The sequence below is a fragment of the Anabrus simplex genome, chromosome 1, assembly GCF_040414725.1.
Source record: "Anabrus simplex isolate iqAnaSimp1 chromosome 1, ASM4041472v1, whole genome shotgun sequence".
Classification (NCBI taxonomy): Eukaryota; Metazoa; Arthropoda; class Insecta; order Orthoptera; family Tettigoniidae; genus Anabrus; species Anabrus simplex.
Genome location: NC_090265.1, coordinates 1,565,201,093 through 1,565,222,080, shown reverse-complemented (window position 1 = coordinate 1,565,222,080; position 20,988 = coordinate 1,565,201,093). Strand labels below are relative to the sequence as shown.

The window sequence follows — 20,988 nt, the reverse complement described above, 5'->3', positions numbered from 1 at the left end:
TGTATACTAATGTTTTTACATGAGGATTCTCAGAGAAAAATTCTGACTTCGCTTGTCAACAATGTTCTGGAAAACGAAAATGTTTAAACATGCTGTGATTAAATAAATAGTTTTAAACATTTCGTTGACAGATGTATATACATCTTTTGTAATATATTATTGAATAACAATAGAAAAGTTACCGTAGATAAACTCATCGCTGAGAAGAAGAAATCCTCAGGAAAATAAAAATGTACAAACTGAAACCTTAGGAATTCTTAGGTAAGTTGTAAGTTGCAGCTTAATTTCTAAGAAAGGTTTCAGACTTTTGTTGTGAATTGCCACCATGCATTTTCCTAGTAACGTATTATACGTATTATGCGTTCTAATCTTTTTAAAGATACCGTGTTGAGTTACAAGTGACAGATGTCATCATAATTTTACGTAAAGAAATGTATATGTACTGCCCTTCCAGTTTTCTCCCCGCATAAAACTCGTGTAGTATACAAGCCTAAGTAAAGCCACAATTGAAGGAGTGTTCAATTTTATCGTTAAGGTTGAATAAATGAACAATATCATGGTGAAAGTGAGAGCGGGCCCTACACTGCCATGCTGAACGCCAGCCACTAGCGTGACGTCACGGTCCGAGCCTTGTGGCCTGTCTATCTAGTGCGGCCTTGGATTAACCCGCTTGCCGCGAGCATTCGTCAGTCTGGCAGTCTCTTCAGTGTCTGTCAGTTTCTTAGTCTGTAGTCAAATACTAAATGAATGTTAACTGTATTATCACACCGTACTTCTATTTAATTGTAATATATGTGTAATGTTGTTCCTTTGGTGAGAGTTTAATTGTATGGTATTGAATCAAAATCTCAAAAAATCTATTATTACCGCACTTAAGTTGATAAAATGTCAACCTTTACCTCGCTGTGGAAATTCGCTCAGAGAGCATCAAAAACCTATCAGTTTTTTTTCTTTCAGTTTTTACGTATATACCTACCCCTCTGCCCGCTATATCTCATACACCCGGGTACTTTTTTGTTGCTTATAGACCCCCCCCCCTCACTTTTAATTGCTAATCGCCACTACTGCTTGTAAACATGGTTAAACAATCGTTTTGTTAATCTGCTGTTATCCACCCTCATTATGTGACCAAAAAGTTAAATTCTCCTCTTGATCGTGTCTGATATCCTTTTATTTTCTTCGTTCTTGTTCAGATCTTTATTTCCCCTATGTAGGTTTTCATAGAGAATATGCATTCTGTGGCATACAGACTCTCTGGGTTGACTGCTGCATTGTAGTGTTTGGTTTTAGTTTTCCTTGAGAGATTCTTGTTATTGTAGGTATGCTAGTTCCAGTTTTCTTGCTCTTGATCTGCTTCCTTCCTTATCGAGTCCATTAATCTGTATTTTTTTCACCTAGGTACTTACATTCATTAACCAAGTTGATTATTATTCCTATTATTTTCATCACCGAGTTATTTTCGGCTTTTCCCGTGTGTTCAGTTACATTGAATCGGATTATTAACCAACTCTGCTGACCTTCCGATTTTCTTGACACAACAAAATGCAGCAACACTCAGCGTTTCGCGAAATGAATTCAAGAGATTATCATATGCAGAAATAATGATATCCAACATTAATAGGAATATCTTTGTAATGAAAGGTAATCGTTAAGATCTGGGAAACCCAAATTTTATTCCACAGTCATAGCCAATTTAGGAATAGAATTACTCACAGAAAAGCAACAATTAGGTCGTAAGTCGAAAGAGATGAAAATGTTACCACCCTCGGAGCTCAAACACAAACCCATCAAATTCGAGAATATCTAGATTAGCTTAAGAGAATAATAATAATAATAATAATAATAATAATAATAATAATAATAATAATAATAATAATAATAATAATAATAATAATAATAATAATAATGGCGTATGGCCTCCGGAGGGGCCTGGTGCAGGTCTTTCTCTAGTAGATGGCCAATTAGGTGACCTGCATGTCTGTGAAGATGAGGGCCCTACCTAGGATGATTTCTAATGTTGAATACGCCACACAGAGCCAAGCCCCCGAGCCATTGGAATTAACCAATTAAGGTTAAATTCCCCGACCCGGCCGGGAATTGAACCCGGGACCCTCTGAAAAGGCCAGTACGCTGACCATACAGCCAACGAGTCGGACAGCTTCAGAGAATAATATCTCTGGACTACACAATACTCCAGAAAACTTATTGCTTTATTCGCGATCGTACTCGCAACAATGAAGACAAAACGAGTCCTTGATCTCTCAAGAGCACCGTATTGCACTCACCTGCCCAGAGTCTACCGGTAGGGTCCGCCTTGCCGTCGTTCAGCCTGTTTTCTCTCCGGCCTTCCTCGTCGTCGACGGTCGCTATGCGCTCTATGCTGGTGGGAGTGCTACTCAGGCCATCCCACGTGAGTATTGCCAGGTCGCGACCAATAGAGATGATGAACTTGTTCTTTTGACCCATGACGGGGACTACCAAGGACACTGGCTTGCTTCCTCCTTCTGGGAACATTTACAAAGTGGAGAGAATTATTAGCTCATATCTAATAAAGTAGAATGTCTCAAGACAACAACACAAAAAGTAAGTTTTCATTCATTTCATAAGAAACATTTACACTTTTCACTTGTCATTTGACCATGTTACTGGGTAACTACTGAAAATAGGCCCTTCGGAACAATCTAAATATCGCAAAAAAAAAAAAAAAAAGTTTCAAATATCAATGAGACGGTAATAAAGTTACAGAATGTTGTTTACTGCATCAAACTTTCACAAACTTAAATATTTGTCTTCCAATATCTAATGGCAATAGACAATAATACTGAAAATGTTACAATTAGTTTTGTTATTTTAGTGAAGATTGTCCCTTCTTGTCCCTTAGTACCGTGTATGGTCTCCTCTCGCATTGTTCAGGTCTCCGACACGCTATGGCATGCTTGCAATCAGTAGGCCTACATTGACGTCAACTTGATGAAGAAGGTCCCATTCCATCAGAACAACTCTAATGAGGTCTGGGAGTGTCTGTAGAGGTTGTGGACCAGCAAACAACCTGTCCCATGCATGCTCAATGCAGTTCATGTCCGGCGATTTAGCTGGCCAATTCATAAGGTTGATATCCTCCTCTCTCATGAAGTTCCTCACTGATGCACCTGGATGAGAGTGAACAATGTCATCGACAAAATTGACTTTAGTATGACATTCATCCCTAAAGTGTTGTACAAATGGACGAAGAATTTAATCTGTGTACCGCTGAGCAGTTTATACTCCCCTGGAACTGGTATCGACGGCCATGCATAATCCCAGCCCGAAACATTACACCATCACCTCAAAATGCATGCACCCCTTGAACATGCTGGTACTTCTAACCGCGTCCTTTTAAGTCTCCATACCCTTTGTCGTCGTGAGTCTGGCCTAAATGATGTCGGTTTTTTCATCCACAAACATTAAATTACGTCATTCATCCAACCCGAATAAATATGTTGAATGGCTCATCTTCTCCTTTGGACACGAGGACGATTATCCAGTAGAACAAATCGAAGCGGTCAAAAAATGACCTTAATTGGGCACTATGCAGCCGACTGCGTATAGTTTGTGCAGAAATACTGATCCCGCCTGCCCTCAAAAAGTAATCTCATAATTGTTGAGCAGTTAAAGTTAATCTTCTCTGCGCTGTTACGCGGATAAACCGATCTTGACGTGGCGTGTCACCCTCGGTCGACCGCCCCTCGGTCTGTCAGTCACATCACTGATCTACCTTTTCCATGTGGTTTGATACTGAACTTCGTGTAACCCCAGGGCCGGTTTGAGGGCACCAGCATAACCCTAGTGTAAAAGCGGCATTAGTAAAAACAAGTCGAATTTACCACTGAAACTGTATGCTTTTAAAACCCCTTAATCTCCCAGTTGAATTTTATCGATGTTTTTCAACCAACAACATCTCGAAACGGAATCGCACATCACCGCAGTTCTAGTTCAATTGCCGATATCTGTCGAACACGAATTTCCGGTCCGTGTAGTTCATGTTCCTGCCTGCTTGTTTGTTGATTGTGAGTTAGTTGGGCTAGTCCATGCTTTGTCCGCATGGTTCATCATAACGTAACATAAAATGGACAGACAATACTTATCTATCAGGTTCTCAAAAGGGAAAGCATAATAAGGAGCTGAAGAAACGAACATCACGGCGGGAAGACGCGTTAAACAAATTTGTAAAGAGAACGCAATATGATATTGTGACTGTGAATGAACAATGTGATACGAGTTCAGTGAATACAGCGAACAAGTGTAGAGTAATAAAAACCCCAACAACTCAGCGTAGGGAAAATCCTTCAGTTATTGTTTTAAATAAGAACAGTGTACATTTAAAATATAGTACGGGAAATTCCACACAAGTTATTGTAGAAAAACGATTACCGGTGTTGAACATGGATGTTTCTGAAACTAACATAGTAGAATCAACTTTATCTTCAGCGCTGTGTAACAAAAGTGATACTTCAGCTAACGTTCAACTCTACGGAAAGGAAGAACGACCATCAGAAGTACAAGACCTTCAGTGTGTGTCCGATTCAAGCGATCCAAGAAATTGGCCGGAAGACAATAAGTAGAATTAAGTTAGTTAAGGGAGACCCTATAGATATCTGTTTTGAGTAAGTGATAGACAATGAAACCAGACGTCGTTTTAGTGTATACAATTGCTTTCGCCGGCTTCCAAACTATGAAAAGGTAAAGCGTAATTGGCTTAGGAAAAGATTCTGTATATTGCTTTTGTTGCAAATTGTTCTACTACAGTTGGTGGCTCTCTCACGGGAAGTGGATACATAGATTGACAAGAACTCTCGAAGGTTCTCTCTAACCATGAACTGTCTCTCAATCACCCATAGAACAAATGTGTAAATGGAAATAACTCTCTCAAAGAACTGAAAGCCCATCATTAATGAACCAGGTAACACAAGAACAAATTGAAAAACGAGAACAAAAAGATGAATGTTAGCTTTAGAGAGATTGTCTTCTATTACTATGTTACTGGCGGAAAGGAATCTTCCATTGACGGGTGATCAAGAAGAGTTGGGAAATCTAAGTAATGGGAACATTCTTGGACTAGTTGAGTTGAAGATCAAATTTGATGCTGAAGAACATGTTCAATGATCAGTAAAACCTGGAAGACTGATTACGTACCTTAGTAAGGACATTCAAAATGAAATAATTACAATATTTTTATATGAAGTTATCTCTATTATGAAAAATAATATATTTAAGAACAATATTATTTCATATTTCTAGATTGTACGCCAGACCTTAGTCACAAATAACAGCTTAGTGTGGTTTTAAGAATGGTGGATGTGTTCCCTAGGCCAGTTACCATAGATTTTGGACTTTATAAAGTTGGAGATATTACTGGAAAATGTCTCACTGAATTACCTCTTCAGATATTATCTAAATTTTGCGGACAGTCATATGACAATGGAAGCAACATGGAAGGGAAGAACAGTAGAACAGAAGCTCGTATCATTCAAGAATACCAAACAGTTCATTATAGAGGGTGAACAAAAAATGCCGCACTTGGAGGTCGGCATGCGATTCCTCATGCCATTGAAAGACGAAAGTTTCTATAGCCAAATCGGATCTGGTGCTGTTGGAAAACAAGTCGAAAACGAGAAGCTGGCAACACTGTCACATCCTGCAGCGCATCGGAATGTAATAGAGAAACGAGCATCATCCCGCTCTACGTACCTGCCGTCGCAGCTCACTGAGTAGACGGCTGGGTTATCAAACCCACATGCACCATGGAGCTACGGCTCGAATCTGCGTCAGGTCTTTTCTTATTATTTTGTGTGTGTGACGTCAGCTCCCTGGTTCCCGACGTGTAACTGCGTTTGTAAGCATGACACCCTGTTCTCACATGACAACAGTCGAACACATGACAGTGTGATCCATTCAACTGAATGCACGAGCCGACTAACCACGCAGTGCACAACCATAACCGGTGCTGTCAAATGCATGTAGGGCGGCTTCCTGATGGAGTACACAAGCGGCGAATACGTCGATATGCTTTGTGTTGGGTGCATCCGATAACCAAGCTTCTGCTGCTGCTCGTGAGTGTGCAGCACGGTACCCTCAAAGGCGCCATTCCAATAAGAATGTTTTTCGTCGCCTTGAGCAACGCCTGCGGGAAACCGGTAATCTTCGTCCGAAGACGACATTCTTGAAGCCGTTCACCAATCACCTCGGCGAAGTACCCGTGATATTGCAAGGCAGTTCCAGTTATCTGAAACACTGGTTGTTGACGTGTTGCACGACGAAAAACTGCATCCATATCATTACACGTGAACTCAACACCAGCGGCCAGAAGACCGCATTCAAATGAGTACAGTTCTGTGAATGGCTTTTGCAACAAGTTGAAGATAACGAACATTTTATAAAGAATGTAATATAGAGTGACGAATGTAGTTTCACTCGGGAAGGTATTTTCAACCATCACAACAGCCAGTATTGGTTTGACCACAACCCACATGTCACCCGTGAACGTGGCTTTCAGGCACACTTTGGCATAAACCTGTGGGCTGGAATCGTGGGAGGAGTGCTTTGAGGCCTTTACCTATTGCCGGACAAGTTGAATGCGCCCCGCTATCATACGTTTCTGGGCAATACTTTGCCTGACACTTTAGAAAACGTTCCATTTGGTGTTCGGTGACATCTATGGTTTCAGCATGATGGTGCACCGCCACACTTTGGAATGACTGTGCGTAACTGGTTAAATGAAGCGTTTCCAGAGAAATGGATTGGTCATGGAGGTCCAATGCTCTGGCCTCCACGTTTCACGGGCCTTAATCCACTAGATTTTTATTTTTGGGGACACTTAAAGGAACATGCTTATAGTACTCCACCCATGGATGTACGAGACCTAATAGCTCGCGTGCATGCTGCATCGGCAATGGTGGATGCAGGTGTGTTGCGTATGGTCGTGCAAAGTTTGCTCCAGCGAGTGGCGAAGCGTTTGCAAATGCAAGGTGGTCGCTTTGAACACCTGCTGTGAAGTGAACGTTGCTCGTTAAATGTAAGTACCGGCTCTGTGAAGATAAGACTTGACGTCACACGTACACTATGGAATTATTGTGCGTAGCATAATGGGCAATCTAGTGTAGCCTACCTACTGTACTGTATTGTGTTTCCATGTACCGCATTGGATAGAGACGATGTTACTGTATCCACTATTATGTTCTACGCATTGGCTTTATTTGTGCCATGGACGGAACAAAGGGGTCGGTTACGTCTGTAAGAAGTTCATGTTATGTTTGAATGTTTAAATAAAGGTAACTGTAACGGTAAGACAGAACATAGTGTATTGCATAGTGGAGGTGTACATTGGATACAATTTGATACATTACCGAAAAGAACATCGGCGCGTCCGCACAACCGGCATTTATGGCATTACCTCGTCTCACTGAGCTAATGAGAAAGCTCCGGCAGAGCGCCGAGTTCATGCGACCTGTGCTTGGCCACGCTACACGCCGTTACAGCGTTGCCAGAGCCTCGTTTCTTAACTCGCATTTCTATTAACCTATTGGGGGACTAGGTTTTGCAAGATAAACTTTTGTCGTGAATTTTGGCGAGGAACCGCATACCGACCTCCACGTGGGGCATTTTTTGTTCACCCTGTATACCTTGCTGCGTCCACAGTATGAACTTAGTTGCTAGTGATACAGTTAAAACTTCAGTACTTCCATTAAATTTCTTTGGTATAGTACAGATATTGTTAATTTTATTTTTTGTAACTTTCTGTCCTTATCCAAGCCGCTAGTTGTCCGTAGTTGTTACGTACTAGACGGCTTTATTTGTGCTTCGTTTTCCGCATATCAAATACAGTCACATAGCAGACAGAACGACTTTCCGTTCCTATGTTAACATATCAGACTTAGCGGGGACGAATCCTGTAAATGGAAATACAGTATCCGTATCTGTAGGTGTCTGTAGGTCACGCCAACAAATGGCAAGAAGGTTAAACTCAAAATTACAGAAAATCAATCAGACCTCACCGACTGCTATATTTCATTTTAATTACGCTTACAAGAAGATCACAAAAATCATTCTCCTCAACCTACATCATAATGTTCATAATGAAAGACACTAAACTGATTTTAATCTCGAATAAAGTTCGTTGATCATCCTTCACAACATGTCTCAAGGTTTTCGATGATTCTCAAAATGAAGTAATTTAAATTTACAGATCCATGGAAGTAAGTTTCCGTTAACATACAAGAAAATCATTTAAGAGATATAAATGGCGTACAAAAAGCCCTTGACAGTGTGTGATCGTCTATTGATCTAAGGGAGTAAAGGTACTCACCTATCAAGACTTTGGTTTCCTGTTTGGTTGATGGTACGTATCTTCGAACTTGGGAGCCGAATATGTCCACGAAATATAACACTTGTTGCTCGTGGTCCCAGTGGGGCCCTTCCCCAATCACCGTGCTCGAAGTGACAGCCTCCACTTTCACTGCACCTTCAGCCATGGCTACCTACAAACAGAAGTAACAAGGTTATTTCTACACTTTTCCTTTGGCTACTCAGCTCAGTGTGAACTCACACAGAATGTAATTTGACTAAGAAGACTGCCACTGTTCACAAAACATGGAAGTTCCGTTGTGGGCAAATTACGGACCTAGTAATTTCCGTACACTGCCACTATCATGACGTACAAGATGTATTTATTTATTTATTTATTTATTTATTTATTTATTTATTTATTTATTTATTTATTTATTTATTTATTTATTTATTTATTTATTTATTTATTTATTTATTCACGAAGCACAAGATACAGCTACACTGAACAAATTTCACTTACACTGTCAACAGACTCGTTAACAAACGTAAGCTTTCATAATAAAATATAACAAACATAACAAAATATAACAAGATCAGGTACACAGCCTACTAATAACTGTCCAAATCGAAAACCATGAGAATGTCCATGTTCATAGCCAAGTCGTCGTGGGTCAAGATGGCTGTATAATCCCTTCACATCAACTTATCTTTAAGAGACTATTTACACACCTCTCGAATACACTTTTATTTGATGTTATATCAAGCTCTTGTCTCCTATTAATATTGTTAAAGAGTGTTGGGAGGCGGATTAGGAAAGATCGTTGAAGTATTGAGTGCTGAATGTGGGGAATGTGGAAAAGGTCTTTAGTTCTGGTGGAGCGGAAAGGAACACGGAGAGAGAAGAGTGAGACAAGATGTTCCGAGCGGTAATGCCCATTTAAGATCCCGTGGAGGAAACTCAGGTCAGCTACCTGTCGCCTGATGTGCAGCGGTGACATATTAATTGCCATTAATACCTGCTGCGTAGACAGATTTCTGAGCTTGGGGTTTCTGTTCCTTACAATTGCAGCAAAGAAGGACACTGCTCTGTCTAACTGCTTAGTATTGGATGGGAAGGCTGTTGTCCAAATAGGAGAGCAGTAGTTTAAGAGAGGTTGCATGATCGCGAGGAAGAAGTGACGAAGAGCAATGGGGTCAGAAATTTCTGTGAAGCGATAGAGACTGCCTAGTACTATCTGAAATACTTTTAAGAAATATCAAGACGGTCATCTTTGACTGAATAGAAAACAGACTGAGCAAGTCTGGGAAGTACTTCATTTCCAACGAAATACGTGGTTGTAGTCCGCCTCTGTGGTGTAGTGGTTAGTGTGATTAGCTGCTACCCCGGAGGCCCGGGTTCGATTCCCGGCTCTGCCACGAAATTTGAAAAGGTACGAGGGCTGGAACGGGGTCCACTCAGCCTCGAGAAGTCAACTGAGTAGAGGTGGGTTCGATTCCCACCTCAGCCACCCTGGAAGTGGTTTTCCGTGGTTTCCCACTTCTCTCCAGGCAAATGCCGGGATGGTACCTAACTCGGTACCACGGCCAATTCCTTCCCTATCCCTTCCAATTTTCTCATCCTCCACCAAGGCCCCTGTTCAGCACAGCAGGTGAGGCCGCCTGGGCGAGGTAGTGATCATTATCCCCAGTTATATCCCCCGACCCAATGTCTCACGCTCCAGGACACTGCCCTTGAGGCGGTAGAGGTGAGATCCCTCGCTGAGTCCGAGGGAAAAACCAGGAGGGTAAGCAGATTAAGAAAGATACGTAGTTGTAAAAGTGTTACGAAACTTCTGAAACAGGCTTGAGAATGACTTATCACAGTCTGCGGTTACACTGGTTTGTTCACAGCAGTTCGTAACTTCCGAGTCATTCCGCCCAGACCGGAGGCATGCAGAGAACCGGTCACATCACGTGCTGCCACAGTATGCTCTTCTCAGTATTTAGGATTTACAAGCCTCCGTGGCTCAGACGGCAGCGCTGGGTTCCGTGGTTCAAATCCCGGTCACTCCATGTGAGATTTGTGCTGGACAGGTTTTTCTGTCAATCATTAATCATTGCCTCAGAGGAGTGCGACAGGCTTCGGCAGCCGGCACAATTCATATCCTCGCCGCTAGATAGGGGCTTCATTCATTCCATTCCTGACCCGGTGGAAGGACTGGAAACAGGCTGTAGATATTCAATAAAATTATAAGGCTGTGCTATCAGAAGAAAGTGTGTTTACCGTACAAGTGTGATACAGCATTTTGTGTTCATGTTCATATCTCTGCAATTTTGAAGTATGCTCTGCGAAAATGTATATGATGACCTATGGTCTCATTTTCTCGGCAACGAGAAATTTTTCGCACTGGTACGAAGAAAACCCCCACAAAAATGTCTCTATGTCCTTCAAGGATACCCTATCTGGCATTCGTTAACAGTATTTCAGGTACATTCAGCACACGGTCTAATGGTTTAACTTTATTACCAGGAATTTCATATACTTCTCCCCAGTAAGCATATTTATTTCGCTCCCTGCACTTTCGACATTCTTACTTTAGTTTTCCTCTAGTGGTTTCTCGTCGCATGGTTTTCAGCGAATCTGGCATTGAAAGGGCCAGGACTGAGTAGATAGCGGCCGTGACTCAATTGGTGTACACCACGGAAAATCTCTGGTGTGAAAATGGAAAGCCACGGGAAGAATTTTCAGAGCTGCCGATGGTAGGATTCGAACCCACCATCTTTCGAATGTAAGCCTGCATTTCCACGGCCCGTACGTACATGGTGGAATCTTTAGATGCAGTCAATCTATATAGCCTATATAAAATTAGACTTTTGTCTGCACATTGATCAAAATTTAAAAAGAATGGTATTTTTGTATCGGTCGTGTCCACAGTAAGAAGGAAATGCAGTTTTTAATTTTCCGTTACCTCTGTCTGTCTATCTATCTGTCTGTCTGTATGTATGAATGTACGCGCATCGCGAGGGAATGGATGAACAGAATTTAATGAACATCGGTAATCAATGTCGGAGAATAAGGCACTATCATGTAGGCTATACAGGATTTTATTCAGGCTGGGTGAAATGATAGTTTAGGGGAAGTCTTAACAATTCTCAAATATCTATGTTATTATTGGTCCTATCGAAAAACACTACATTAACAAAGTTATGATGATGATGTCATCCATTCAGTCGAATAGATAATACAATTTACGATCATTTATGTCTTATACAGTTTTACCTTACCGGCTCTGATAACAGAGATATTTATGAATTTAGTTTTTTGATGATTCGTCCATATTAACGCCGAGCCACGAGAAAATAGATGACCAGATTTGATGAAAATAGGTACCTATTTAAAGTCGGGGAATAAGGCAATATAGTCTAGGGCTATAAATAATTTTATTCACGCTGGGTGAAATGGCAGTTTAGGGGAGAGCCTAAATATCGTGTTTTTGTGGTCCTATCGATAAATACTACAAAACAAAAGTAATAGATAATAAAATTTACGATCACTTAGGTTTTATGTAGTTTTACCGTACTTGCTATAATAACATAGATATTCATAATTTAGACTTTTGTTGCTTACTCAGTTTCAACACCGAGCATTGCTAACATGGAAATATTGCAAGTAATAAACTTCATTCCGGTTCCGTATTGACTTCGAATATCTAAGACGAAATTCTAAAATAATTCAGTTATATTAGGTCCACCTATTCAATACATTTCTGCCATTTATTAAATGGTCTATTTGAAAGTTACATAGTAGTTTAAAATACCTTGGACATGTTTCGACCTGACTTAGAAGTCATCATCAGCAAAATAAAAAAGAACAAGAAGGACATACGACATAAAACAGTGTTACATAAAAATCCGAGATAAAACACAGTCAACAAATGCAGTGAGAGTTTACGTTAAAATGGACATAGCTTCACTATTAAAAATATATTCGACAAGTAAATGGAAAATTGTTAACAATGTACATGGATAAACTTGAAGAAAATAACTTTATATTGTGGGCTCAAGCGTATTTAGTACAATATTACATAGCTGAAGGACATATTCAAGAACTAGTGAAGGCAGTTGGATGTTGTTCTAATCTGTCATATTCTGCAAAACGGAAGGAAGTTTATAAAAGATTCGTTGTAATGCATCACAGAGAACACTAGTAAAGCCAGGATCTGAAAGTGGAAAATAAAAAGCCGAGTATGAAAACAAAAAAATTAGGCAGAGGTTAAAGATAGTATTAGGAATCGCAAAATATTACTCACGTCCTCTTTCCTCGAGCCCTATGCTTGGGTCGGTGTTGACCTCCACACTGACTGCCAACTGTTCCGATGTTGCGTTGGACAGCAGAAACTGCGGGTGAGGGGAGGGAGAGTGAGTCGAAGTATGGGAGGACGGACCAGTAGTGCGTGTTGTGATAGATTTAATTGAGCTTTGCTTAAAATCTTTCTCGATTATTGTGTCAAACAGGATGTTCGTTTTCTCTTTGATTTCGTTAAGATTATGAATAGGATTTAATTTTTGATCGATGTTTATTTAAATGTTTTCAAAGACGTTTAATAAAGCTGCCTTTTTGGTTATATGTAGGATGTTTAGATCTTTATCTATGGTGGAGAATGAGTGATCGTAATATTTCATGTGTTCACTCATAGCGGAAAATCTTTTGTATTTAGCTGCATTAACATGCTCTTTGTAGCGGATATGAAAGTTTCTCCCATTTTGTCCGATATGCACTGTTTACACGTGAATTTGTAGACCCCTGATTGTAAAAATTTTCGGATTTGTTAAGTGTGTTGGTCTTATATAAAAGTTTAGAGGTAGTGTTGTTGGTTCTAAAGGCGACATTGAGGTTCTGTTTTTTTTTTAATGTTTGATATACGTTATTGGTATACGTTATTTCTGTTGAAAGTGAAGGTGACAAAGGCAGTATTATCTTTCTTTTGTTTTTTAAGTGTGGTGGTGTGTTTATTCTTAATCTTATTAAGAATTATGTCAACGAAATTACATTACTTTTGAACCCATTAATGTGTGCTAAAGTGTGAATGGTGTTAATTTATATCTTATAAGCTTTCTTGGACATGGGAATGTTCAAGGCTCTATATATCATTTTAGACGGTTGTCGCTTCTCCTAATTTTAAGATCTAGAAAATTTAAAGATCTGTCTGTTTCATATTCAACTGTAAATTTTATGTAGGGGTCACAAGTATTTGGCTTACTGAGGAGGCTTGTACTGTCAGTGATACGTTGATCAATAATGGTGAAAATGTCGTCTACATAACTCGACCAATGGAATATACCTGGTTAATTATAGAGTATCTTGCTTTTTCAGATTGTCTATATACATTTCTGCCAAAATTCCAGAAATAGGGGATCCCATAGGGAGTCCTTTTTGAAGATAAATATTGTTATTAAATGTAAAAAAACTATTATTAAGAACTACTTTTAAAATACCTATGTAAGAATTCTTCTATTTCAAGTTTACTTAAAAAGTTACGGTATGTTTATTTAGATTGTCTTTAACTAGATTAATGGTTTCAGCTATGGGAATGTCGGTGTACACATTCGTAATGTCGAACGAGTGCATAGTATGATTAGGATTTAATTTGAATTTACTTGTGATGTTACTAAATTCTACGGAATTTTTTACAGAGTTTCCATTGGAAAATGTATAATATTTGGCTAAGAATTTTTGTATGAATTGAGAAGCATTGTAATGACTGTCCTGATTGGAACATTGGTCTTGTGAATCTTTGGTAAAGATCTAGCAGTGGGGAGTTTTGGATTCATTAAAATAAGTTTGGAAACTTGCTGTTCATTGAAAAGGGTTACAATATTATTTAAAATTCCCTTATGGCTTTTTAATTTTATTGGTGAAATCTTTAGTTACGACGGAGAAACTCTTATCGGAAAAGAAAAGCTCCGTTTTACTGATACAGTATAATCATTCGTATTCATAAGACCAATGTTCAAATCAGGCCAATCATTAATTTAAAAAGCAGTCCGACTTACAATATTTCTAGATTAATACAAAAATTCTTAGCCAAATATTATACATTTTCCAACAGGTCCTCTGTCAAAAGTTTGGTAGAATTTAGTAATATCACAAATAAAACTCAAAATTAAATCCTAATCATACTATGCACTCGTTCGATATTACGAATGTGTACACTAACATTCCCATAGCTGAAACCATTAATCTAGTTAAAGACAATCTAAATAACGTAACCTTTTCAGTAAACTTGAAATAGAAGAATTTTTACATAGGCATTTTAATAAAAGTTGTTCTTAATACTATTTTTTTACATTTAACAACACAATTTATCTGCAGAAAGGACTCCCTATGGGATCCCCTATTTCTGGAATTTTGGCAGAAATGTATATAGACAATCTGAAAAAAAAGATACTCAGTAATTTACAAGGTATATTCCATTGGTCGAGTTATGTAGACGACATTTTACCATTATTGATCAACGTATCACTGACAGTACAAGCCTCCTCAATAAACTAAATACTTGTGACCTCTACGTAAAATTTACAGTTGAATATGAAACAGACAGATCTTAAATTTTCTAGATCTTAAAATTAGGAGAAGCGACAACCATCTAAAATTTGAAATCTTTAGAAAACCCACCCAGACAGCTAACACGATCAGACATCATTCGCTGCACCCCGGCTCTCACAAAAAGGCCTCTTTTCATACCATGATATATAGAGCCTTGAACATTCCCATGTCCAAGAAATAAATTAACACCATTCACACTTTAGCACACATTAATGGGTTCAAAAGTAATGTAATTTCGTTGACATAATTCTTAATAAGATTAAGAATAAACACACCACCACACTTAAAAAACAAAAGAAAGATAATACTGCCTTTGTCACCTTCACTTTCACCAGTAATAACGTATACCAATAACGTATATCAAACATTAAAAAAAAAAACAGAACCTCAATGTCGCTTTTAGAACCAACAACACTACCTCTAAACTTTTATATAAGACCAACACACTTAACAAATCCGAAAATTTTTACAATCAGGGGTCTACATATTCATGTGTAAACAGTGCATATCGGACAAAATGGGAGAAACTTTCATATCCGCTACAAAGAACATGTTAATGCAGCTAAATACAAAAGATTTTCCGTTATGAGCGAACACATGAAATATTACGATCACTCATTCTCCACCATAGATAAAGATCTAAACATCCTACATATAACCAAAAAGGCAACTTTATTAAACATCTTTGAAAATATTTAAACAAACATCGATCAAAAATTAAATCCTATTCATAATCTTAACGAAATCAAAGAGAAAACGAACATCCTGTTTGACACAATAATCGAGAAAGATTTTAAGCAAAGCTCAATTAAATCTATCACAACACGCACTACTGGTCCGTCCTCCCATACTTCCACTCACTCTCCCTCCCCTCACCCGCAGTTTCTCCTGTCCAACGCAACATTGGAACAGTTGCCAGTCAGTGTGGAGGTCAACACCGACCCAAGCATAGGGCTCGAGGAAAGAGGACGTGAGTAATATTTTGCGATTCCTAATACTATCTTTAACCTCTGCCTCATTTTTTGTTTTCATACTCGGCTTTTTATTTTCCACTTTCAGATCCTGGCTTTACTAGTGTTCTCTGTGATGCATTACAACGGATCTTTTATAAACTTCCTTCCGTTTTGCAGAATATGACAGATTAGAACAACATCCAACTGCCTTCACTAGTTCTTGAATATGTCCTTCAGCTATGTAATATTGTACTAAATACGCTTGAACCCACAGTATCAATTTATTTTGTCGAAGTTTATCCATGTACATTTTTGACAGTTTTCCATTGTCTTCTTCTTTTTCACCTGTTTACCCTCCATGGTGGGGTCAACGACGGGTATTTCAGCTAGTATGTATATTTAATTTGTGATTGTGTGTTTTTAATTTTTATTTCGTACGCTAAATAAATAAACTTTAGCTGTTCGATCGAATTGTGAATTTCCTATAATTTTTAATTCTACTACGGAGGTCTTTTTCAGTTCATTTAAGCCAGTTGGATTTCGTTTTGCGATTGCGGAAGAAGTCAAAGATTTCTTTCGTTAATCTATTAGAGTTAATTCTGAAAATATTTTGTTCGTACAATACATTAAATTTGACCGTGTACCACTTCATTACTGTAATTATATTTCGAACAATAGCCGGAAATAGCAAATTATCATTTTTCATTCATTAGAGTTTAACGAGGCATTGAATTCGCTGAAATTGGGGGGGGGGACTCATATAGCATCATGTTACGATAATGTGGGATAAATCCTTTCTACATTCTGACGGAAATAGTTTCTTCACAACTCCTGGAGAGTGATTTTGAAGCTCAAATTAACCCAGTCACAGTGTAAGTACGAAGCCTAACAGAGATGAAGTAAGACCACGTCACATACACATGAGATTTAGAAAATTCAGTTGTATATGGTTAATAGTCATAAAAAGTAAGCTCGTGTCGCCGTCCCGAGCTGGTGCAGCTCTCTTCAGGTACACCCCCAATGGAGGTGAGCTTCGTGTACCATTTTAACCACATACCAGCCCTCCTGCCATATTTAAATTTCTGGCAGTACGGGGAATCGAACCTGGACCCCCGAGGACAGCAGCTAATGGTGCTAACCGTTACGCTACGGAGGCGGACGTTAATAATCTTTATTAGCCGTGATAAGAGGATCAGTACAATATTCGTATATACAGCATCCTTATACCTGCATTATAGACTGCAATGTCCCTTCCGCGGTCAATCTGCAAGACTCTGTGAACTAAGTGCTTCCACAATCCTCTATTTGCAACTAACATGTTATTCCACATCTCTTTATATTCAAATCATTATAAGCTGACCACGGAAGTCCAGAGAACGAAATGATATGTTTACTGAGGAGTAATGTATGATATTCCTAGTAAGAATGTTACAGTCCGCCTCTGTGGTGTAGTGGTTAGTGTGATTAGCTGTCACCCCCAGAGGACCGGGTTCGATTTCCTGCTCTGCCACGAAATTTGAAAAGTGGTACGAGGGCTGGAACGGGGTCCACTCAGCCTCGGGAGGTCAACTGAGTAGAAGGGGGTTCGATTCCATCCTCAGCCATCCTGGAAGTGGTTTTCCGTGGTTTCTCCTCCACGCAAATGCCGGGATGATACCTAACTTAAGACCACGGCCGCTTCCTCCGCTCATTCTTGTCTATCCCTTCCAATCTTCCCATCCCCCGCAAGTAAAGTAAAGGCCTCTGTTCAGCATAGCAGGTGAGGCCGTCTGGGCGAGGTACTGGTCATCCTCCCTAGTTGTACCCCCGACCCAGAGTCTGACGCTCCAGGACACTGCCCTTGAGGCGGTTGAGGTGGGATCCCTCGCTGAGTCCGAGGGAAAAACTGACCCTGGAGGGTAAACAGATAAAGAAGAAGAAGAAGAAGACGAGACAAATCTATTCAGTCCTCTCCCTCCAGCTGGGCTGAATGGCTTAGAGGATAGAGAGGTGGTCCTCTGAGTCCATGTACGGGGGTTCGATCCCGTTTCAGTCCAATGGTATTTGAAGGGGCTAAAATGCTTTAGTCTCTTGACGGTAGATTTACCAGCACGTAAAAGAACTCCTGTGGCACAAAACTTTCGGTTACTCGACATCTTCAGAAATCTTTTAATGGTTAATGGGTCGTAAAATCAGCATCATATGAAGCAGTTTCAGACGCTCTACACCTAAACTGGCGTTCTCTCTGCGAGCTGAGCCTGGCCTCTGGTGGTGGTTGTGGTAAAAAATGGAAATGGCGAATGGCTTTTAGTGCTGGGAGTGTCCGATGATATTCGGCTCGTCAGGTGGCAGGTCTATTGATTTGACACCCACAGGCGAAGTGCGCGTCGAGATGAGGATGAAATGATGACGAAGACGACACACACACCCAGCCCCCGTGCATGATAAATTAACCAATGATGGTTAATATTCCCGACCCTTGCCGGGAATTGAACCCGGGACCCCTGTGACCAAAGGCCAGCACGCTAATTATTTAGCCATGGAGCCGGACGTGATTGTGGTGATAATTCTTTTAAGAAGAAGTACAACTGGGCATCCATCCTTTAATAACACTAATCAGAGGGGAAAAATGAAAGGGGTCCAACACTTCGAAAAATGAAGGTATTGGCGAAAGAAATATAAGGACCACGCAGGGGGTGAAAATGAAAGACTCGCTAGGCCTCCACATACGTAACACCGTCAGGGTCGGAAGAGAACGAGAGTTGATCAAGGCTGGTCGGATAGGATAGATGAAAGTGAGGAGCCTGACATAAGTAAGTGAAAGCATTGCCAGGACTCAGCTAAGGGTCCCGTGGTCACCAACTCACGCTCCCAAGTTAAGAGCCCCTGAGGCCCGTTTTAGTCGCCTTTTACGAGAGGCAGGGGATACCGTGGATGTTATTCTACCACCGAATTTCGGACAATACTCTCCCTAAGTCTGTCCGGTCCGCCTCCGTAGCGTTAGTGTTATTACCTGCCGTCCTCGGGGGGCCGGGTTCGATTCCCGGAACTGCCAGAAATTTAAGAATGGCAGGAGGGCTGGTATGTGGTTGAAATGGTACATGCAGTTCACCTCCATTGGGGGTGTGCCTGAAAAGAGCTGGACCACCTCGGGATGAGGATACGAGTTTACTCTGTCCGCATTCAGTCTGGCCTCGCGTTCGAAAGCATTCTGAGACGTCTTTGGCGTGGAGTAGCGTTATCTCTGTGAATCACGCAAAAAGCAGTCTCAAGCACTTCGAATCATTTTTTTTATTTTTTATTTCTATTTTATAGCTTTCGACGAGGATTTTCCCAGGGTTGTTCATAGTGGCTATTGTAAAAGTCATCAACTCAAAGAAAGTGTCAAAACTCACCCATTAACTCAATCGATAAGTTAACGGTTTACAGTATGCAATGGGAGTGTGAAGGGAATATGTAGGAAATAGGTAGTGCAAATCACTTAAAGAAAAGAGAGTCCAGGTTTCGGGGTTACCAGTACAATACATAGACGTACTAAAATTAAGACAGATAACTGGAAAGTTGAAAGTTATTCGCGATAAGATGGTATTTGAGGGTGCAGACAGGTAGGACGAATATGCAGACTGAATAGGTCTACCAAGTAGATAAAATATAGTAATTTATTGCCCAGCAAGCCATATAGGAAAACGAAATATTCTTCCCTAATTTCTGGTCATGTCAAGTGCGAGAAGAGGGGAGCCATGCACCCTAACTTCGCTACTTGAAAGAAGACAAAGAAATAAATAGGGAATCTGCCACCTTGGCGACTGCCCTAAAAGCAGATCAGTGGTGATTGATTGATTGATTGATTGATTGATTGATTGATTGATTGATTGATTGATTGATTGATTGATTGATTGATTGATTGATTGATTGATTGATTGATTGATTGATTGATTGATTGATTGATTGATTGATACCTATAAACTCCCAACCCACTCAGCCACCAATAAAGACAATATCTGTCTAAATCATATGCATATCAAAACCTGCTCTTACGTTTGACAGACCCTAAACGTTTGGTCGCAGTTTTCCCGTGATGGTGGAACAGCAAACAAATACAAAAGCTGATAACACTGGTATGATTTTGAGTTGATCTAAAACGGATAAATATCTCACAGAATAGCAAAACAAATTTATAGAGAGCACACCCACTAACTTTTATTTATATAGACTGCATATCCAACTGACAGTTCTTGTCTAATACAATTTACTTTACGTCGCACCGACACAGATAGGTCTTACGGCAACGATGGCACAGGAAAGGTTTAGAAGTGGCCTTGATCAAGGTACATCCCCAGTATTTGCTTTGTATGAAAAATGAGAAACTACGGAAAACCATCTTCAGGGCTTCCGACATTGGGGTTTGAACCCACTATGTCCCGAATGCAAGCTGGCAGCTACGTGACCCAATACTGGGCACTTCCGTATTCCGCCGCACTAAACTGAGAGATATGTTGACAGTGGCGCACCTGGCGGCCCGGCCTTAAACATCAGGTGGCAAGATTGAAACTACAAAAGTTGTTGAAATTGATAGAAATAATGAAACTAAATCATGATTTTTGCTTTGTTCTACTACGAAAGTTGATGTCATACTGATAGAAATAATGAAAATAATGATATCGTTTTGTCCAAATCCTTGGCCGAATGGTCAGCGTTGAGACCTTCGGTTCAGAAATTCTCGGATTCAATTCCCGGCTGAATCGGGGATTTTAATCGAATCTAATTAATTATTCTGGCTCGGAGGCTGGGTGTTTGTTCCAACACGTTTAATGATTTTTGCTTTGTTCTACTACAAAAGTTGATGCTAATACTGATAGAAATCCTTGGCTGAATGGTCAGCATTGGGGCCTTCGGTTCAGAAGGTCTTGGATTCGATTCCGGGCTGGATCGGGGATTTTAATCGAGTCTAATTATTCTGGCTCGGAGACTGGCTGTTTGTGTTTGTTCCAGCACGTTTCTCTTCAAATTCAGACAACACACTACACTTCCAACCACCACAGAAACATGCAATAGTGATTACTAGACTTCGGATTGTTAGGTGCTTAAATGTTATTTTAGCTGCCTAAACTAGATTCTCAAATAGGCTCTAAAATATTGTTAGGCAGC

The 20,988-nt window shown here is 40.0% G+C and overlaps 1 protein-coding gene across 1 annotated transcript in view; it reads right to left on the bottom strand.

Moving 5' to 3' along the window:
- LOC136862418 (uncharacterized) overlaps positions 1 to 20,988 on the bottom strand; it is a 245,013-nt gene that overhangs the window by 160,928 nt on the left and 63,097 nt on the right. The window contains exons 2-3 of the mRNA XM_068226237.1: positions 8,342 to 8,513; positions 2,286 to 2,504 (exon numbers count right to left, since the gene is read on the bottom strand). Coding sequence (XP_068082338.1) covers positions 2,286 to 2,504; positions 8,342 to 8,513 — 391 coding nt within the window. The remainder of the gene's footprint in view (positions 1 to 2,285; positions 2,505 to 8,341; positions 8,514 to 20,988) is intronic.